Source organism: Microcaecilia unicolor, chromosome 5 (assembly GCF_901765095.1).
Source record: "Microcaecilia unicolor chromosome 5, aMicUni1.1, whole genome shotgun sequence".
Taxonomy (NCBI): Eukaryota; Metazoa; Chordata; class Amphibia; order Gymnophiona; family Siphonopidae; genus Microcaecilia; species Microcaecilia unicolor.
In genome coordinates this window covers 154,334,019-154,356,224 of record NC_044035.1, presented here as the reverse complement: position 1 = coordinate 154,356,224, position 22,206 = coordinate 154,334,019, and the positions used below count along the sequence as shown (strand labels likewise).

The 22,206-nt window shown below is 47.3% G+C and overlaps 1 protein-coding gene across 1 annotated transcript in view; it reads right to left on the bottom strand.

The window, feature by feature from the left end:
• The window catches only part of HELLS (helicase, lymphoid specific), a 351,006-nt gene that overhangs the window by 303,307 nt on the left and 25,493 nt on the right, over window positions 1-22,206 (bottom strand). The window contains exon 2 of the mRNA XM_030203455.1: window positions 13,526-13,626. Coding sequence (XP_030059315.1) covers window positions 13,526-13,624 — 99 coding nt within the window. The 5' untranslated portion in view covers window positions 13,625-13,626. The remainder of the gene's footprint in view (window positions 1-13,525; window positions 13,627-22,206) is intronic.

The following is a 22,206-nucleotide window of genomic DNA, read 5'->3' as shown; positions in this document are numbered from 1 at the left end:
CTAAAACCCCCCTTACAAAAATACATTATTGATTAGCAAATAATGTTAAGGTAAGCTTCCAAGGCAAACAGATGCAGTTGTAACAATCTTAATTTGCAAACTGTCATACAATAGCAATTAGAGGATAGCATTGTAAAGTATCAATTTCAAATACACTAATAGGCAGGTGGCAGGCAACACCCATAATGGGAGTTTTAGTAGAAAAAGAAAAAGAATTATCAGCACGGAAGATGGTGGCAGTCTGTCAAAAGTGATGGCACAAAATCTTTACCACATATGACCTGACAACAAGCTCTCAAGGCCAAAAAAATAAAAATACGGGCTGACAATACTTAAAACGGGCAACAGACCTGTCACAGGGAATATGTATAGTAAAAGAAATAACTTACAAAATGATATGGCAAAGAAATACAGAGCAAGACGTTATAACAGAAAATAATTAGCCAAAGCTAAAGATTAGCAGATTCAAGAGGGAGAGAATGCGGAGAAGAGGAAGGAAGTGGGCACCGTCCAAACAGCTCGGCACCTACAGGAAAAAAGAAGAAGTTGAGCAGCTACGCACTTTTAAATTGAAAGGGAAAAGGAAAAAAAACAGAAAGACGGGACTTAAAAATAATTGATTTAAAGACGAGGTTCCATACAAAAGTAGTGAATAATATGTAGATATGTTAGACAAAAGAAAGAAATAGTTTAAAGCCAAATAGGCACATGTAAGCTCTTCGGGTAAGGACCATTCACTATACACTAGAAAAAAACTTGCCACACGACAAACTATGAAAGGGAAACTGTAAAGCAATAGAGCGGAACAGCTGACAGGAAAGGAGGTAGGGCAAGCAGTACGAAATTAATTATCCAAAACGAGCAAAGCAGAAAAAGTCTGAGAAATACTTTACATTCCGAGCAGCGAACCAGCACTGCCAACATGAAAGTAACACTTAGAGGATTCAAGCACAAATATTTTTGCAAGAAAGAGTTTGTATATAATAAAAATAAAGAACATAATGCATATAAAGAAATATAGCAAAATCAAGAAAGCGAATGCTACATACCTGTAGAAGGTATTCTCCGAGGACAGCAGGCTGATTGTTCTCACTGATGGGTGACGTCCACGGCAGCCCCTCCAATCGGAAACTTCACTAGCAAAGTCCTTGCTAGCCCTCGCGCGCCCGCGCGCACCGCGCATGCGCGGCCGTCTTCCCGCCCGAAACCGGCTCGAGCCGGCCAGTCCAGTATGTAGCAAGACAATACACTTCAAGGGAAGACACAACTCCAAAGGGGAGGCGGGCGGGTTTGTGAGAACAATCAGCCTGCTGTCCTCGGAGAATACCTTCTACAGGTATGTAGCATTCGCTTTCTCCGAGGACAAGCAGGCTGCTTGTTCTCACTGATGGGGTATCCCTAGCCCCCAGGCTCACTCAAAACAACAACATTGGTCAATTGGGCCTCGCAACGGCGAGGACATAACTGAGATTGACCTAAAAAATTTACCAACTAACTGAGAGTGTAGCCTGGAACAGAACAAACAGGGCCCTCGGGGGGTGGAGTTGGATCCTAAAGCCCAAACAGGTTCTGAAGAACTGACTGACCGAACCGACTGTCACGTCGGGTATCCTGCTGCAGGCAGTAATGAGATGTGAATGTGTGGACAGATGACCACGTCGCAGCTTTGCAAATTTCCTCCATGGTGGCTGACTTCAAGTGGGCTACCGACGCTGCCATGGCTCTAACATTATGAGCCGTGACATGACCCTCAAGAGCCAGCCCAGCCTGGGCGTAAGTGAAGGAAATGCAATCTGCTAGCCAATTGGATATGGTGCGTTTCCCTACAGCCACTCCCCTCTTGTTGGGATCAAAAGAAACAAACAATTGGGCGGACTGTCTGTGGGGCTGTGTCCGCTCCAGATAGAAGGCCAATGCTCTCTTGCAGTCCAATGTGTGCAGCTGACGTTCAGCAGGGCAGGAATGAGGACGGGGAAAGAATGTTGGCAAGACAATTGACTGGTTCAGATGGAACTCCGACACAACCTTTGGCAGAAACTTAGGGTGAGTGCGGAGGACTACTCTGTTGTGATGAAATTTGGTGTAAGGGGCCTGGGCTACCAGGGCCTGAAGCTCACTGACTCTACGAGCCGAGGTAACTGCCACCAAGAAAATGACCTTCCAGGTCAAGTACTTCGGATGGCAGGAATTCAGTGGCTCGAAAGGAGGTTTCATCAGCTGGGTGAGAACGACATTGAGATCCCATGACACTGTAGGAGGCTTGACAGGGGGCTTTGACAAAAGCAAACCTCTCATGAAGCGAACAACTAAAGGCTGTCCTGAGATCGGCTTACCTTCCACTTGGTAATGGTATGCACTGATTGCACTAAGGTGAACCCTTACGGAGTTGGTCTTCAGACCAGACTCAGACAAGTGGAGAAGGTATTCAAGCAGGGTCTGTGTAGGACAAGAGCGAGGATCTAGGGCCTTGCTGTCACACCAGACGGCAAACCTCCTCCAATGAAAGAAGTAACTTCTCTTAGTGGAGTCTTTCCTGGAAGCAAGCAAGATGCGGGAGACACCCTCTGGCAGACCCAAAGAGGCAAAGTCTACGCCCTCAACATCCAGGCCGTGAGAGCCAGGGACTGGAGGTTGGGATGCAGAAGAGCCCCTTCGTCCTGCGTGATGAGGGTCGGAAAACACTCCAATCTCCACGGTTCTTCGGAGGATAACTCCAGAAGAAGAGGGAACCAGATCTGACGCGGCCAAAAGGGAGCAATCAGAATCATGGTGCCTCGGTCTTGCTTGAGTTTCAACAAAGTCTTCCCCACCAGAGGAATGGGAGGATAAGCATACAGCAGACCTTCCCCCCAATCCAGGAGGAAGGCATCCGACGCCAGTCTGCCGTGGGCCTGAAGCCTGGAACAGAACTGAGGGACCTTGTGGTTCACTTGAGATGCGAAGAGATCCACCAGGGGGGTGCCCCACGCCTGGAAGATCTGTCGCACCACACGGGAATTGAGCGACCACTCGTGAGGTTGCATAATCCTGCTCAACCTGTCGGCCAGACTGTTGTTTACGCCTGCCAGATATGTGGCTTGGAGCACCATGCCTTGACGGCGAGCCCAGAGCCACATGCTGACGGCTTCCTGACACAGGGGGCGAGATCCGGTGCCCCCCTGCTTGTTGACATAGTACATGGCAACCTGATTGTCTGTCTGAATTTGGATAATTTGATGGGACAGCCGATCTCTGAAAGCCTTCAGAGCGTTCCAGATCGCTCGCAACTCCAGAAGATTGATCTGTAGATCGCTTTCTTGGAGGGACCACCTTCCTTGGGTGTGAAGCCCATCGACATGAGCTCCCCATCCCAGGAGAGACGCATCCGTGGTCAGCACTTTTTGAGGCTGAGGAATTTGGAAGGGACGTCCCAGAGTCAAATTGGAGCAAATCGTCCACCAATACAGGGATTCGAGAAAACTCGTGGACAGGTGGATCACGTCCTCTAGACCCCCGGCGGCCTGATACCACTGGGAGGCTAGGGTCCATTGAGCAGATCTCATGTGAAGGCGGGCCATGGGAGTCACATGAACTGTGGAAGCCATGTGGCCCAGCAATCTCAACATCTGCCGAGCTGTGATCTGCTGGGACGCTCGCACCCGCGAGACGAGGGACAACAAGTTGTTGGCCCTCGCCTCTGGGAGATAGGCGCGAGCCGTCCGAGAATCCAGCAGGGCTCCGATGAATTCGAGTTTCTGCACTGGGAGAAGATGGGACTTTGGGTAATTTATCACAAACCCCAGTAGCTCCAGGAGGCGAATAGTCATCTGCATGGACTGCAGGGCTCCTGCCTCGGAAGTGTTCTTCACCAGCCAATCGTCGAGATATGGGAACACGTGCACTCCCAGCCTGCGAAGCGCCGCTGCTACCACAGCTAGGCACTTTGTGAACACCCTGGGCGCAGAGGCGAGCCCAAAGGGTAGCACACAGTACTGGAAGTGGCGTGCGCCCAGCTGAAATCGCAGATACTGTCTGTGAGCTGGCAGTATCGGGATGTGTGTGTAGGCATCCTTCAAGTCCAGAGAGCATAGCCAATCGTTTTGCTGAATCATGGGGAGAAGGGTGCCCAGGGAAAGCATCCTGAACTTTTCTTTTACGAGATATTTGTTCAGGGCCCTTAGGTCTAGGATGGGACGCATCCCCCCTGTTTTCTTTTCCACAAGGAAGTACCTGGAATAGAACCCCAGCCCTTCTTGCCCGGATGGCACGGGCTCGACCGCATTGGCGCTGAGAAGGGCGGAGAGTTCCTCTGCAAGTACCTGCTTGTGCTGGAAGCTGTAGGACTGAGCTCCCGGTGGACAATTTGGAGGTTGAGAGGCCAAATTGAGGGTGTATCCTTGCCGGACTATTTGGAGAACCCACTGATCGGAGGTTATGAGAGGCCACCTTTGGTGAAAAGCTTTCAACCTCCCTCCGACAGGCAGGTCGCCCGGCACTGACACTTGGATGTCGGCTATGCTCTGCTGGAGCCAGTCAAAAGCTCGCCCCTTGCCTTTGCTGGGGAGCCGCGGGGCCTTGCTGATTCGCACGCTGCTGACGAGAGCGAGCGCGCTGGGGCTTAGCCTGGGCCGCAGGCTGTCGGGAAGGAGGATTGTACCTACGCTTGCCAGAAGTATAGGGAACAGTCTTCCTTCCCCCGAAAAATCGTCTACCTGTAGAGGTAGAAGCTGAAGGCTGCCGGCGGGCGAACTTGTCGAATGCGGTGTCCCGCTGGTGGAGAGACTCTACCACCTGCTCGACTTTTTCGCCAAAAATGTTATCCGCACGGCAAGGCAAGTCCGTAATCCGCTGCTGGATTCTATTCTCCAGGTCGGCGGCACGCAGCCATGAGAGCCTGCGCATCACCACACCTTGAGCAGCGGCCCTGGACGCAACATCAAAAGTGTCATAAACTCCTCTGGCCAGGAATTTTCTGCACGCCTTCAGCTGCCTGACCACCTCCTGAAAAGGCTTGGCTTGCTCAGGGGGAAGAGCATCAACCAAGCCCGCCAACTGCCGCACATTATTCCGCATGTGTATGCTCGTGTAGAGCTGGTAAGACTGGATCTTGGACACGAGCATAGAGGAATGGTAGGCCTTCCTCCCAAAGGAGTCTAAGGTTCTAGCGTCCTTGCCCGGGGGCGCCGAAGCATGTTCCCTAGAACTCTTAGCCTTCTTTAGGGCCAAATCCACAACTCCAGAGTCATGAGGCAACTGAGTGCGCATCAGCTCTGGGTCCCCATGGATCCGGTACTGGGACTCGATCTTCTTGGGAATGTGGGGATTAGTTAATGGCTTGGTCCAGTTCGCAAGCAATGTCTTCTTCAGGACATGGTGCAAGGGAACAGTGGACGCTTCCTTAGGTGGAGAAGGATAGTCCAGGAGCTCAAACATTTCAGCCCTGGGCTCGTCCTCCACAACCACCGGGAAGGGGATGGCCGTAGACATCTCCCGGACAAAGGAGGCAAAAGACAGACTCTCGGGAGGAGAAAGCTGTCTCTCAGGAGAGGGAGTGGGATCAGACGGAAGACCCTCAGACTCCTCGTCAGAGAAATATCTGGGATCTTCCTCTTCCTCCCACGAGGCCTCACCCTCGGTGTCAGACACAAGTTCACGGACCTGTGTCTGCAACCTCGCCCTGCTCGACTCCGTGGAACCCCGTCCACGATGGGGGCGTCGAGAGGTAGACTCCCTCGCCCGCATCGGCGAAGCTCCCTCCGCCGACGTAGTCGGGGAGCCTTCCTGGGAGGTGGCCGCGGTCGGTACCGCACGCGGTACCGACGTCGGGGACCTCAACCTGGGCGATGGGCCAGCCGGCGCCACGCTCGACGGTACCGGTGGCGCAAGCACCGCCGGTACCGGAGGGGTAGGGCGCAACAGCTCTCCCAGAATCTCTGGGAGAACGGCCCGGAGGCTCTCGTTTAGAGCGGCTGCAGAGAAAGGCTGAGAGGTCGATGCAGGCGTCGACGTCAGTACCTGTTCCGGGCGTGGAGGCTGTTCCGGGCTGTCCAGAGCGGAGCGCATCGACACCTCCTGAACAGAGGGTGAGCGGTCCTCTCGGTGCCGATGCCTGCTGGGTGCCGAATCCCTCGGCGACCCAGAGCTCTCGGTGCCGACACGGGGAGGAGACCGGTGTCGATGCTTCTTCGATTTCTTCCGAAGCATGTCACCGGAGCTCCCCGGCACCGACGAGGAGGACGTCGAATCCATCCGTCGCTTCCTCGGGGCCGAGACTGAAGAAGGTCGATCTCGGGGGGGCTGTACCGCAGGAGCCCTCAGGGTAGGCGGAGACCCACCCGAGGGCTCACCGCCACCAGCAGGGGAATGGACAGCCCTCACCTGCACTCCACCCGATGCACCACCGTCCGACGACATCAGCAGACGAGGTCCTGGTACCACCGACGTCGATGCAGCTATCCGATGTCTCGGCGCCGATGCAGAGGCCCGATGCCTCGATGCACTCGATGCAGGGGCGGCCGAGGAAGATGGTCTGGACGCTGACGACGTCGATGCACTCGAAGATCCCGGTGCCGATGCCGACGAAGAGCCCGAGAACAACACGTTCCACTGGGCTAGTCTCGCTACCTGAGTCCGCCTTTGAAGCAGGGAACACAGACTGCAGTTCTGAGGGCGGTGCTCGGCCCCCAGACACTGAAGACACGACGAGTGTCGATCAGTGAGCGAGATAACCCGGGCGCACTGGGTGCACTTCTTGAAGCCGCTGGAAGGCTTCGATGTCATGGGCGGAAAAATCACGCCGGCGAAATCAAAAGCCGAAATGGCGAAATTTGAAGCACCAAATTTAGAGGGAGAAAAAATCTCGACCGAGGCCGAAAAGAGGCCTACCCCGACGACGAAAGAAAACTTACCGGGGCAAAAAAGCTGGAAGTACGGGGAGGATTTACACGAAACCCGGCGGGGGGTTTCCGGAGCACTTCCCGACTAGTGACAAAGCTTTCCCGAAGGAAAAAAAAAACACGTTCAAAACAAATTGGACGCGCGAGGTCGACTTTCCGGGGCTCGACACGGCGAAAACACGACCGTACCGAGTGCGGACAAAAGAAGACTGGCCGGCTCGAGCCGGTTTCGGGCGGGAAGACGGCCGCGCATGCGCGGTGCGCGCGGGCGCGCGAGGGCTAGCAAAGGACTTTGCTAGTGAAGTTTCCGATTGGAGGGGCTGCCGTGGACGTCACCCATCAGTGAGAACAAGCAGCCTGCTTGTCCTCGGAGAAACTAGGTTATACAAAGTTAAATGAATGCATGGTTTGGAAATAATGCTATACACCCTTTTTCATAGAACACTACCATAATACGATAGCATTGTAAAGGGACAAAAACACCTGCTTCTTAATGGCAAAACAAATTCTGTGGTTTAATATGCAACGGCCTTCCTGAAATGCTACTAGTTCATCGTTCAGCAGGAACTAAATGCGTATGAATCATACCAAGGTTAAGGTGACATTATTGTGAATTATTAAGACAAGTATCGGTACCGGACAAAAGAAATGTTACCCATCCAAAAATAGACTCATAGCATTATAGTTCAAAACTGAAATCATGAAGTATTAAAGTAAAATATAAAAATAGTGAGCTATGGGGGGGCCATGCAAATAAACTATAGGGTACAGGTGCCATCAGTTATCCATTATACCAAAAATAAATAAAAGGGACACAGATGTAATCACAGGAAACTAAGCCAGAGGAGAGAAGGGGAAAGCCGATTTCTGAGGGGAAAGTACAGTAATTTATGTTTGAAGGGAAAATACACTTCTAAAACTTTGTAACCACATTGTGGAACACGATCAAGCTGTCAGTGGCAGCGTAGAAATAAAGAAAAACCTGTCTCGGGTTTTAAAACTTGCCTCGGAAACAAAAATGAGAAAGCATTAAAATATTGTTTTGGGGAAATGAAATGAAATAGAGGGCAGCGCCTAAAAGTCAAAGCAGTACGAGCAGAAAATATGGGGAGTGGGAGACAATCGTCCTAGTAAAACTATGGCACAGGAAAGGAGGGAAGAAAAAATGTACGACCTTATAAATTGAGAAGGCATAGATACAGCAAGACAAAAAGGGGGGGTTATTATGTCCAAGCATAGAATATAGAAAAATGAGAGATTACAATAAGAAAATACTGGCACTTTTAAATAGCGTTGGGAGGAAGCAGATGTTTCCATATGTGTAACAGCTGAAAAGATTGCAAAGAATCATAAGATAGAAACTCTAGATTTGTCACAGAAGCACTGAAGTACATTTTCAAAGAAGCATGCGGTGAAAACCAAATAAGAGATTTCAGTGTAGCGCAAAGAAAATGAGCCGAGGTATTTTTAGAGGGCCAGAGAAAAATTGACAACCGAAGCGTGTGAACAGGAAGAGGGGGGGCCGTGGGCTGTTAGAATGAAGGCATAGGGCAGAGAACTGAGAGAACAGAATGATTTGTAGGGAGACATATAAGGTTCCAGGGAAGTGCAATATACAGGGGTCCTAGGCAAAAATAAGAACACATGAGCAATCAAATAGGGATAGCAAAGAACTTAAGGGACATAAATTTCAACATATACTAGATAGGGTAGAAAGAGAAAGGGAGGACAGAGACTGAAGACACGAAATGTCAAGGCGTTAGGCCAAGAATAGCCTGCATAAGACCGCGTCATGACAATCGTGGTGAAATAAGAAAAAACAGCCAGCATCTGCTAGGCTAGGTCTCCCTGCCCAGAACCGAGATGCCATTCATACCCTTTCATACACCAAACACTGAAAAAGGGATAGTATATAGGTGAAGAAATATAAGGACAGTTATAAGATGTACAGAATCACAAAAGGACAAAGAAACAGATGTGTTAGTCCAGCGCAGGACAATAAAACATTCAGGGAACAAAGTAAGAAGGCAGAAAAATAGAAGAGTATTTTAAAGTAGGGGTGAGAAAAAGGAACGGACAGAATAATAGTGCCCAATACCCCTCAAGTGGGCAATGTCCGTGAGAGACAGAAGGAGAGAGAAAAAGAGGGAAAAAATGAAGGAATGACAGAGAAGGGACAGCATAGAGATTGTGGAGGCAGGGAGATTGGGAAGGGAAATATGAGAAAAAAAAGAGAAAGGAAAATGGAGTAACAGAAAGAAAACATGGAACATTGAACGCACAGATTAAGTATCCCCTCTTGCGTTCAAATGGCGGAAAAGAAGGGCAGCGAGAACGGTCAGCGATCGGCGGTCACCACTGTTTAATTGAACCTCTTTTAGACCCCTTCTGGACTCTTCCAAATGGGGGGGGAAACATCTCAAGTTCATCCAAAAGGTTCTTTACAGTTTCCCTCCAATCCCAGGGGGGTTGGTTTTGGGGAGGCATCAAGAGCCGTAATTCAAAACTGATTCCCATGACCACTGCTTTCTGACTTTCTGGATCTAGGTATATCCTGGGCCATTTATGTTCCCACATATATATATATTTTTATCTACTCTTTTTGGTTCAGTGAGTGTGGCTTATTCGTGTATAGCAGATAACAAGGATAAGCACATATAATACAGTATGTAGGAATAAAGACAAAGATAGTTTTCAGGAATAAGATCTTATTTATTCTTACCAAGAGAAAGTCTTCAGTTCAATACATACATCTGGGTTCAAATGCACAGAGCTCTGCTGTCGGTCGAGTGTTGAAGAAGCTTCTAACTTTTCTGTCTGAATGTTTGCTCTTTTATAGGCATAGATCTCAATAGATGCTTATGGCAGTACCTATTTCTTCATCTTATTGGCCAATATCTCTGTACCAATTTTTTTTTCCCTTTTCCGGCAGATGTTGATTTCTACTCTTTGTATCATCTTGTACCAACTCTTTCCTGTTCTAGTTATTTTGAAACATCTCTTTTCCGGGCCAGGTGTCCATCTATTTGTACCCATCTGTCTTTTCCGGTAAACATCTCTTGTTTTTGCTATTTCAAAACTTCACATCATTTCCGTTACCCTGAACATCTTATTTTTATTTTTTTATTGTTTCCAAACTGTCTTAATACCAGTATACCAGTTTCACAATCTATTTTTATATAATCTTATGACCTGTGTGCCCTGCTATAGAAATACAAGCTATATTTTACAAACCATTTTTATCTATTATTCTATCATCATATATGCTATATTCAATTTGTAATTTGTTTCAGGTTTTATTAAGACTTCATCATATAGTCCTGCATTTGCAGGTTCTCAACTGTTATGCCATTAGTGGGTTATCAGGCCTAGTCAAGGCTTCTCTGCTGACCTAAGTCCTGTAACCTGGCTTACCACCATTCCAGTGGATACTCTAGTTCTAATCCATATTAACAAGACAAAGGACTCAGAGGAAAACCATAAACAAGGCATTTGATGTATACCTGCCCCCTCCCATCAGCTGTCAGACAAGAAGACGCCAAAACATGTGCAGAAAGGAAAGACTTATAATGTGATCATGTGAATAGACTACATTAACCATAATGCCTTGCAAATTATCCAGTGCAAACCAGGAAGCAAGTGCTGAGGTTCATGTGATCACATCCTCCTGCAACTTGCAATGTATAAAAGACAGAAGCTGTTCCAGACACAGGGCTCTTCTTTTTGGGAATCTGCTGCTCTTGGGACCTGTTTCCTCTGCTGAACTCTACACACACACATCCAGACAAGACTTCTCTCCAGGCTCCAGCAAACAACTTTAAAAGAAAAGTACTCCTTCAGCAGAGAGGATTCCTTCTTCACTCTCTCTCTCTCAGCTTCAACAATTCTGCAACAAAGACTTTTCTGTAAGTTAAGAACCTTTGATTTAACCAGTTACTTTGTTGTTTTTGTCACAAATTATCTGTTCCCAGAGCCTTAAAAGAACTGCCTCTTGCAATATTATTTACATGATTTGTATGATAAATAAACCTTTTCTGAAGCTAACTATATGGTCAGTTCTTTCCTTTTATTCTTGCAATTGTAAATCTTCTTATCTTATAGGTATGTGGTGGAGAATAGAATTTAAAATATATAACATTTCTTACAGTACCTGTAGTAGAAATAAATTCTTTTGAAGTTAAATGTGCACGGCCTTTGTGTGAGACCACATGGTCGGACCACATGCTCTTAAAGGCTTAGAAATACAGCACATGCTTTGAGCAATTCCCCCAAGATAAATTAATTCTTGTTACAAGTCAAAGCTCTGACCAGATCATAGAGAGCGTCAGCTAAAAATGACAAGGCCAACTCCATGTGCGGTGCAACCTCAGTGAGGGACTCCGCACCATCCACGGGCTGTTCCACTGCCTGTTGTAACCAAGAAAGACAGGCTCGAGCAGCATAAGAACTGCAAACTTAAGGCTAGGCCCGAAATCTCAAAGGACCATTTTAGCGCTGATTCCAGGCAACGGTCCTGAATGTACTTCAGGGCGACCCCTCCCCTCTACTGTGAGGGTGGTCTTTTTTGTCACAGCCGTGACTAAGGCATCCACTTTAGGCATCCCAAAACGGGCCAAGTGCTCCTCAATCAGAGGGTAAAGATGCCCCATCGCCCTGGCCACTTTCAAAGGCCCCTCTGGGTCAGCCCATTGAGCAGAAATAAGCTCTTGGATGGAGTCATGCAAAGGAAAGGCTCGAGCAGGCTTCTTAGTACTCGCCATCCTCGGATTACCAGAAGAGGCCTCGCCTTGAACAGGATCATCAATAGAGAGGGCCTGTAAGAAATCAGAGATAAGCGCTGGCAGCTCATCGCGGTGGAAAATCCGAACCGCAATGGGATCATCCAGATCCAGTGGCAAACCGGCACCTTCCTCTGGCTCCTCAGACCATGAAGGCCTGCCAGATCCCTCAGAGTCCCCACAGCCCGACCACGGGAGGGAAAGGGAGGTGTACCACTCTCCGATGGGGAATTTACCCGTCTATGTTTAACGTGCATCCAACGCTCAGGGGCATCCACTTCTGACATCTGCCCCGTGCCATCATCAGTCAGAGGGAGACCAGGTAGCAACACAGAGTCAGACACCTGCGGCAGAGCTCTTTTCAGCAGGAAGGCTTTATGTAAAATAAGCACAAACTCAGGGGAGAAAAACTCAGCCTGAACTCCCGTCTCCGAATTAGGAGCTACAGGAAACGGAGCTCCTCTGGTAGCCTCGGCCCGAGGCACCCCTCTGCTCACAGACTCCTCCGCAACCGCAGGGGTCGAGCCATGCGGCGCTTCCAAGATAGCGCCCGCTGCCAGCTCCATTGAGTGGGAAGACTCATCGCTCGCCATGCTCGTACTGGCTCTACCGTCTATACAGCACGTTTTACAGAGCCCCGCTAGTGATCTGCGCTTGCAACAACAGGAACAGCACTTAACTCCCTCAGCAGCCATCGCCGAAAAACGGCGGAATAAAATACAAAATGGTGGCTTTGCGCCAAAATCACCCCAATCGGAACGCCGTCCACGGGCCCTCCCCGGAGGAGCTGAGTACCGCTCTTACCTCAAAGGACAGAGTCCACCAAGCTCCAGTCACGCTGCACGTCAATAAAAGCCTCAGAATAGCAGCGCATAAAAAGCACGTTTTTTTTTTAACGCTGTGAGGAAAGTTGGAGGCAAACAGCTACAGAGGTACTCCGGAGGCAGTAGAGGGTGGGAAAGGCAGGGACAGGGCGAACCTATATGCCTACATCCACAATGGGGAAGTGAGAAAGGCAGGGAAAGGGCAAGCCTATGTGCCTGCATCCACAATGGGTAAGGCAGGGAAAGGGCGAACCTATATGCCTTTAAAATGGGCACCACCAGCCACAGCACCCCAGCTCAACTGGCCAAGCACAGGAGCCTCCCCAGGCAGAAATTTTCAAGGAGCTGAACAAGCTGCGTCCTACCCTGCTGGGAGATAGAGAAATACTGAGAGGCAGATGGAGCTAGCCATCCTAGAGGCACTATGGTTTTCAGTGCTCTCTATCTCCCCCTGCTGGTAGGTGGACACAACCCATTCTTAATGGATTCATCTGCTGCTGATGACAAGGAACTGTTTGCCACATGGGAAGCTAGAGAGGCGAAGGGGACAAGGAAAAGGTTCCAGCAATTTACTCAGGTTTGGAGTCCTTATATACAGAAATTGAGCCCCAGAGGATGCAATATGCTTCTTAATATGACACAGTAACTAAGTGAATGCCTTCTCTGTTAGACTCGGGTGTGTCAATGAGGCGTTTACTGCTCAGTACTGAAAGGGGGGGGGAGGGTAAGGGAGCTCACCTGGGCTATCAGAGTACAAGTCCAGATGGGAAGGGGGGGGAGAGGGTGGGAGGGAGGGAATGATCAGTGGGCGGGGATGCTGGGGGAAGGGAAAGGGGGGGTTGATAAGTTCAAAATTATATGATGACAATGTGTAGCAGATGAGTTCATGTTCTTAACCTGTTGTGAAGGTGTTGTGTTATTTGAATAGTCATCAATAAAATGTTGAAACATAATTAGGAATTGCACTGTCATACTGCCAACTGCAAACACATGCAGATTTTACCATATTACAATGAATATGATATCACAGCCTTTTACACAGCATCACCTTTTCTAACAGTCTCCTCTCTTCTTTCTGACCATCTCTCTCAAGCTTCTCTTCCTCTGCAAGCATGGAAGGGGTCAGGATCATTTCTCCTTCAGGCATCTCTGCATGAAAAAAAAAATATATATATATATATATTTCCATTTAACCCAGCCTCACATTTTAGTGTCAGTATTCAAAATTTCAACAAAACTGGACTGCACCTCCAACTCAAACTTTACTTGATAAAGGTGCTCATTTTCAAAGCACTTACAAATTCCATTAGTTACTATGAAACTTTAATTGCTTTGAAAATACGCCTCATAGTAACCTATGGAACTTTGTAAGTCTATGTGCTTTGAAAATGTGCCTCAAAACGCAATAGGTAACACTTTTATAGTGCCACCCAGGCACCAAAAAAAAAAAAAAAAAACCCTCTCTCTCATGGATACGTCCTGTTCAGAGTCGAGTTTAGGAACACAAACAACTTGCTGTAATTCATGCAGATAAAGAAATAGGACTATGGTCTCCAAATAACAAAGCACTGTGAACATAAGAACGTAAGCATTGCCATGCAGGGACAGACCAAAGGTTCATCAAGCCCAGTATTCCATTTCCAACGGTGGCCAAACCAGGTCCAAGTACCTGGTAAAATCCCAAACGATGCTGGTTCTACAAATAATAAGCAGTTAATTTTTCGGTCCATATTAATAATGGCTTATGGACTTTTAGGACATTATCCAAACCTTTTTTACTCTGATAATCTAACTGCTTTTACCACATTCTCTGACAACGAATTCCAGAGTTCAATTAACGTTCAGTGAAGAAATATTTTCTCCAATACGTTTTAAAATTCCCCTAGTCCTTGTCTTTTTGGAAAGAGTAAACAAGTGATTCACATCAACCCGTTCCACTCCACTCAGTATTTTATAGACCTCTATCATATGTCCCCTCAGCCATCTCGTCTCCAAGCTGAAGAGCCTTAGCATCGTCAGCCTTTCATCATAGGGAAGTTGTCCCATTCTCTGAATCATTTTGTGTCACCCATCTTTGTACCTTTTCTAATTCTGCTATATCTTTGAGATGCGGTGACCAGAATTGTACACAGTATTTGAGGTAAGGTCGCAACAAGAAGCGATACAAAGGCATTATAATATTCTCAGTTTTCCATTCCTTTCCTAATAATTCTTAACATGCTATGCTTTCTTAGCTGCTGCTGCACTCTGAGCAGAAGGTTTCAACATATTAGTGATGACACCTAGGTCTTTTACCTGCGCGGAGACTCCTAAAGTGAAACAATGCATCATGTAGCTATAGTTTGGATTCCTCTTCCAAAATGCATCATTTTTGGGCATCCAAATGGCAGATAACATTTAATGTGAGCAAGTGAGGGGCGCTGTTTAGCACCATGTGAGCAGGACGTGTGTTAGCTGAGCTCCCACCTAAGTCAAGATAACTTAAGAAAATAAATTGAAAATAAAGGAAGGAGAACTTTTCTGTTTAATAAAAATCATCACTGAAGGTGAGATTATTAAGATGGCTTCAAATAAAGCAGGTAAACGGAATAGAACTGAACCTGCATCTCCACAAAAGAACTCTTCTATTGATGCTGATGAAAATGCAGCAGCCATACTAGAAGACATCAGATGTCTCAAAGAACTCATGTGTGAAACTAAAGGAGATATCACAGAAATCAAAGAAGATGTTTACTCCATTAAATTGGATTTATTAAGATTTAACAACAGAGTAGAAATACTTGAAAATAAAGCTAAGGCTTCTGAAGAGAACATCAAGTTGCTTCAGCGTCAATGCAAGAAAATCACTGTACTGGAGAGAGAGCTGGAAGATGGTAATAACCGAGCGAGACAATATACGCATACTTGGACTGCCTGAAACAATTGAAGGAGCTAATATGATTTCTTTTCTGGAAAAATTCATTCCTGAAATACTAAATCTAAAATTCAATAAAGACTTTGAAATTGAAAGAGCACACAGAGTGCCTACCTACCGGAGTTCAAATGACAGATATCCGAGGCAAATTGTGCTCAAAGTCCTCAGATATAATCAAGTATTTGAAATAATGCAACAAGCAAACATTAAAGCTCCAATTAAATATGAAGGATCGACTATACTTTTCTTACCGGATCTCAGCAAAAACACCATCAAAAAAAGGAAATCTCTGCTGGCTTTCCGACCTAAGCTTAAGGAGATGAATGCCAGATTTGGAATCTTCTACCCAGCACGACTAAGAGTTACGATAAATAATAAAACTAAGGACTTTACAGAGGCTGAAGATCTAGCTAATTTCCTGGAAGAAATATCTCCAAGCAAAATAGATGCATCCTGACAAGTTGTAAATTAAAGCTGTCGATTGTTTCAGCCTTCACTTGAATGGAGTTATTTTCTCCTTTCTTACTTAACTAAACTATGCTGATAAACTGAGTTCTTGTTAATGTGTTCACATGGTTTCCCTAAATTTGGAGTAAAGTTTACATACGCTCTCTTTCTGATGGTAATATAAATTTCTCTAATAGTCAGCCAAAAGGTAGCTTACTATCCTCTCGAGCTGTTGCTTTAAAACAATGATGGCTGCCAGATCCTGCATCGTGGCGATTACCGATTAGGCTATTAATCTGTGCTAAGGAGCATTAAGCGAATGCTACATACCTGTAGAAGGTATTCTCCGAGGACAGCAGGCTGATTGTTCTCACTGATGGGTGACGTCCACGGCAGCCCCTCCAATCGGAATCTTCACTAGCAAAGGCCTTTGCTAGCCCTCACGCGCCGATGCGCGGGCGTCTTCCCGCCCGAACCGGCTCATGTTCGTCAATCCCGTATATAGCAAGACAAAGACAAGGGAAGACACAACTCCAAAGGGGAGGCGGGCGGGTTTGTGAGAACAATCAGCCTGCTGTCCTCGGAGAATACCTTCTACAGGTATGTAGCATTCGCTTTCTCCGAGGACAAGCAGGCTGCTTGTTCTCACTGATGGGGTATCCCTAGCCCCCAGGCTCACTCAAAACAACAAACATGGTCAATTGGGCCTCGCAACGGTAGAAAGCTGAAATCCAGATCCTCCAGGGTAGCATTTTCTGAAATGCTACCTGTGCCACGCGCAGGGCCCAAGAGACAGGCAGAGCTCCAGAGTCTCAATGCGTGGATGAGACGATGGTGCAGGGAGGAGGGCTTTAGATTTGTTAGGAACTGGGCAACATTCTGGGGAAGGGGGAGCCTATTCCGAAAGGATGGGCTCCATCTTAACCAGAGTGGGACCAGGCTGCTGGCATCGGCGTTTAAGAAGGAGATAGAGCAGCTTTTAAACTAGAAATGGGGGGAAGGCCGACAGTCGCTCAAAAGAGCATGGTTCGGGATAAGGTATCTTTCAAAGATATCACCATAACAGGGAAGATAGAGTATCCTGATAGTGAGGTTGCAAAAGAGATTGTAGTAGATCGGGTATCTTTAAATAACAATAAAAATCAGACAAAAGATTGCCAATTAATACTGTCAAGTACTAAGCATGATGTACTTAGGAACAACAAACATAGTTTGAAATGTCTATATGCGAATGCCAGGAGCCTAAGAAATAAGATGGGGGAGTTGGAATATATTGCACTAAATGAAAAATTAGATATAATAGGCATCTCTGAGACCTGGTGGAAGGAGGATAACCAGTGGGACACTGTCATACCGGGGTACAAATTATATCGTAGTGATAGGGTGAATCGGATTGGTGGAGGGGTAGCATTGTATATTAACGAGAGCCTTGAATCAAATAGATTGAAAATTCTGCAGGAAACAAAACTCTCCTTGGAATCACTGTGGATTGAAATTCCATGTGCAAAGGGGAAAAGGATAGTGATAGGAGTGTACTACCGTCCGCCTGGCCAGGACGAACAGAGGGATGCGGAAATGTTAAAGGAAATCAGGGACGCAAACAAACTGGGCAACACAATAATAATGGGGGATTTCAATTACCCGCATATAGACTGGGTTAATGTAACATCTGTACACGCAAGGGACATAAGATTTCTTGATGAAATCAAGGACAGCTTCATGGAACAGCTAGTTCAGGAGCCGACAAGAGAAGGAAAAATACTAGACTTAGTCCTTAGTGGTGCTCATGATCTAGTGCAGGGGGTAACGATACGAGGGCCGCTTGATAACAGTGATCATAATATGATCGGTTTTGATATTGGCATTGAAGGAAGTGAAACTAGGAAATCAAGTACGCTAGCGTTTAACTATAGAAAAGGTGATTACAACAAAATGAGAAAAATGGTAAAAAAAAGACTGAAAGGAGCAGCTCGCAGAGTAAAAAACTTGCATCAGGCGTGGATGCTGTTTAAAAACACCATCCTGGAGGTTCAGGACAAATATATTCCACGTATTAGAAAAAAGGGAAAAAAGACTAAACGTCAGCCGGCGTGGCTAAACAGTAAGATAAAGGAAATCATTAGAGCCAAAAAACAATCCTTCAGAAAGTGGAGAAGAGAACCAACTGAAAGTAACAGGATAGATCATAAGGAATGCCAAGCCAAATGCAAAGCGGAGATAAGGAGGGCAAAAAAGGACTTTGAGAAGAAATTAGCGTTGGAAGCAAAAATACATAGTAAAAATTTTTTTAGATACATTAAAAGCAGGAAACCGGCCAAAGAGTCGGTTGGGCCGCTGGACGAAAATGGTGTTAAAGGGGCGATCAAGGAGGACAAAGCCGTAGCGGAGAAATTAAATGAATTCTTTGCTTCGGTCTTCACCGAGGAGGATTTGGGGGGGACACCGGTGCCGGAAAGAATATTTGAAGCGGGGGAGTCGGAGAAACTAAACAAATTCTCTGTAACCTTGGAGGATGTAATGGGTCAGTTCAGCAAGCTGAAGAGTAGTAAATCACCGGGACCTGATGGTATTCATCCCAGAGTATTAATAGAACTAAAAAATGAACTTGCGGAGCTACTGTTAGAAATATGCAATCTGTCCCTAAAATCGAGTGTAGTACCGGAAGACTGGAGGGTAGCCAATGTTACTCCGATTTTTAAGAAGGGTTCCAGAGGAGATCCGGGAAATTATAGACCGGTGAGTCTGACGTCGGTGCCGGGCAAGATGGTGGAGGCTATTATTAAGAATAAAATTGCAGAGCATATACAAAAACATGGACTGATGAGACAAAGTCAGCACGGATTTAGTGAAGGGAAGTCTTGCCTCACCAATCTAATGCATTTTTTTGAGGGGGTAAGCAAACATGTGGACAATGGGGAGCCGGTTGATATTGTATATCTGGATTTTCAGAAGGCGTTTGACAAAGTGCCGCACGAAAGACTCCTGAAGAAATTGCAGAGTCATGGAATCGGAGGTAGGGTATTATTATGGATTAAGAATTGGTTGAAAGATAGGAAGCAGAGAGTAGGATTGCGTGGCCAGTATTCTCAGTGGAGGAGGGTAGTTAGTGGGGTCCCGCAGGGGTCTGTGCTGGGTCCGTTGCTTTTTAATGTATTTATAAATGACCTAGAGATGGGAATAACTAGTGAGGTAATTAAATTCGCCGATGACACAAAATTATTCAGGGTCGTCAAGTCGCAGGAGGAATGTGAACGATTACAGGAGGACCTTGCGAGACTGGGAGAATGGGCGTGCAAGTGGCAGATGAAGTTCAATGTTGACAAGTGCAAAGTGATGCATGTGGGTAAGAGGAACCCGAATTATAGCTACGTCTTGCAAGGTTCCGCGTTAGGAGTTACGGATCAAGAAAGGGATCTGGGTGTCGTCGTCGATGATACGCTGAAACCTTCTGCTCAGTGTGCTGCTGCGGCTAGGAAAGCGAATAGAATGTTGGGTGTTATTAGGAAGGGTATGGAGTCCAGGTGTGCGGATGTTATAATGCCGTTGTATCGCTCCATGGTGCGACCGCACCTGGAGTATTGTGTTCAGTACTGGTCTCCGTATCTCAAAAAAGATATAGTAGAATTGGAAAAGGTACAGCGAAGGGCGACGAAAATGATAGTGGGGATGGGACGACTTTCCTATGAAGAGAGGCTGAGAAGGCTAGGGCTTTTCAGCTTGGAGAAGAGACGGCTGAGGGGAGATATGATAGAAGTGTATAAAATAATGAGTGGAATGGATCGGGTGGATGTGAAGCGACTGTTCACGCTATCCAAAAATACTAGGACTAGAGGGCATGAGTTGAAGCTACAGTGTGGTAAATTTAAAACGAATCGGAGAAAATTTTTCTTCACCCAACGTGTAATTAGACTCTGGAATTCGTTGCCGGAGAACGTGGTACGGGCGGTTAGCTTGACGGAGTTTAAAAAGGGGTTAGATAGATTCCTAAAGGACAAGTCCATAGACCGCTATTAAATGGACTTGGAAAAATTCCGCATTTTTAGGTATAACTTGTCTGGAATGGTTTTACGTTTGGGGAGCGTGCCAGGTGCCCTTGACCTGGATTGGCCACTGTCGGTGACAGGATGCTGGGCTAGATGGACCTTTGGTCTTTCCCAGTATGGCACTACTTATGTACTTATGTACTTATGACATAACTCAGATTGACCTAACAACTTATCCAACTAACTGAGAGTGTAGCCTGGAACAGAATAAACATGGGCCTAGGGGGGTGGAGTTGGATTCTAAACCCCGAACAGATTCTGAAGCACTGACTGCCCGAACCGACTGTCGCGTCGGGTATCCTGCTGCAGGCAGTAATGAGATGTGAATGTGTGGACAGATGACCACGTCGCAGCTTTGCAGATCTCTTCAATAGTGGCTGACTTCAAGTGGGCCACTGACGCTGCCATGGCTCTAACATTGTGAGCCGTGACATGACCCTGAAGAGCCAGCCCAGCCTGGGCATAAGTGAAGGAAATGCAATCTGCTAGCCAATTGGATATGGTGCGTTTCCCCACAGCCACTCCCCTCCTGTTGGGATCAAAAGAAACAAACATTTGGGCGGACTGTCTGTTGGGCTGTGTCCGCTCCAGATAGAAGGCCAATGCTCTTTTGCAGTCCAATGTGTGCAGCTGACGTTCAACAGGGCAGGAATGAGGACGGGGGAAAAATATTGGCAAGACAATTGACTGGTTCAGATGGAACTCCAACACTACCTTCGGCAAGAACTTAGGGTGAGTGCGGAAGACTACTCTATTGTGATGAAACTTGGTATAAGGAGCATGAGCTACCAGGGCCTGAAGCTCACTGACTCTACAAGCTGAAGTAACTGCCACCAAGAAAATGACCTTCCAGGTCAAGTACTTCAGATGGCAGGAGTTCAGTGGCTCAAAAGGAGGTTTCATCAGCTGGGTGAGAACGACATTGAGATCCCATGATACTGTAGGAGGCTTGACGGGGAGCTTTGACAAAAGCAAACCTCTCATGAAGCGAACAACTAAAGGCTGTCCTGAGATCGGCTTACCTTCCACACGGTAATGGTATGCACTGATTGCGCTAAGGTGAACCCTTACCGAGTTGGTCTTGAGACCAGACTCAGACAAGTGCAGAAGGTATTCAAGCAGGGTCTGTGTAGGACAGGAGCGAGGATCTAAGGCCTTGCTGTCACACCAGACGGCAAACTTCCTCCATAAAAAGAAGTAACTCCTCTTAGTGGAATCTTTTCTGGAAGCAAGCAAGACACGGGAGACACCCTCCGACAGACCCAAAGAGGCAAAGTCTACGCTCTCAACATCCAGGCCGTGAGAGCCAGAGACTGGAAGTTGGGATGCAGAAGCGCCCCTTCGTTCTGGATGATGAGGGTCAGAAAACACTCCAATCTCCACGGTTCTTCGGAAGACAACTCCAGAAGAAGAGGGAACCAGATCTGACGCGGCCAAAACGGAGCAATCAGAATCATGATGCCGCGGTCTTGCTTGAGTTTCAACAAAGTCTTCCCCACCAGAGGTATGGGAGGATAAGCATACAGCAGGCCTTCCCCCCAATCCAGGAGGAAGGCATCCGATGCCAGTCGGCCGTGGGCCTGAAGCCTGGAACAGAACTGAGGGACCTTGTGGTTGGCTTGAGATGCAAAGAGATCTACCAAGGGGGTGACCCACACTTGGAAGATCCGGCGCACTACTCTGGAGTTGAGTGACCACTCGTGAGGTTGCATAATCCTGCTCAACCTGTCGGCCAGACTGTTGTTTACGCCTGCCAGATATGTGGCTTGGAGCAGCATGCCGTAGCGGCGAGCCCACAGCCACATGCTGATGGCTTCCTGACACAGGGGGCGAGATCCGGTGCCCCCCTGCTTGTTGATGTAATACATGGCAACCTGGTTGTCTGTCTGAATTTGGATAATTTGGTGGGACAGCCGATCTCTGAAAGCCTTCAGAGCGTTCCAGACCGCTCGCAACTCCAGGAGATTGATCTGTAGACCTTGTTCCTGGAGGGACCAGCTTCCCTGGGTGTGAAGCCCATCGACATGAGCTCCCCACCCCAGGAGAGATGCATCCGTAGTCAGCACTTTTTGAGGCTGAGGAATTTGGAAAGGACGTCCCAAAGTCAAATTGCAGCAAATCGCCAACCACTGCAGGGATCTGAGAAAACTCGTGGACAGGTGGATCACGTCCTCTAGATCCCCAGCAGCCTGAAACCACTGGGAAGCTAGGGTCCATTGAGCAGATCGCATGTGAAGACGGGCCATGGGAGTCACATGAACTTTGGAGGCCATGTGGCCCAGCAATCTCAACATCTGCCGAGCTGTGATCTGCTGGGATGCTCGC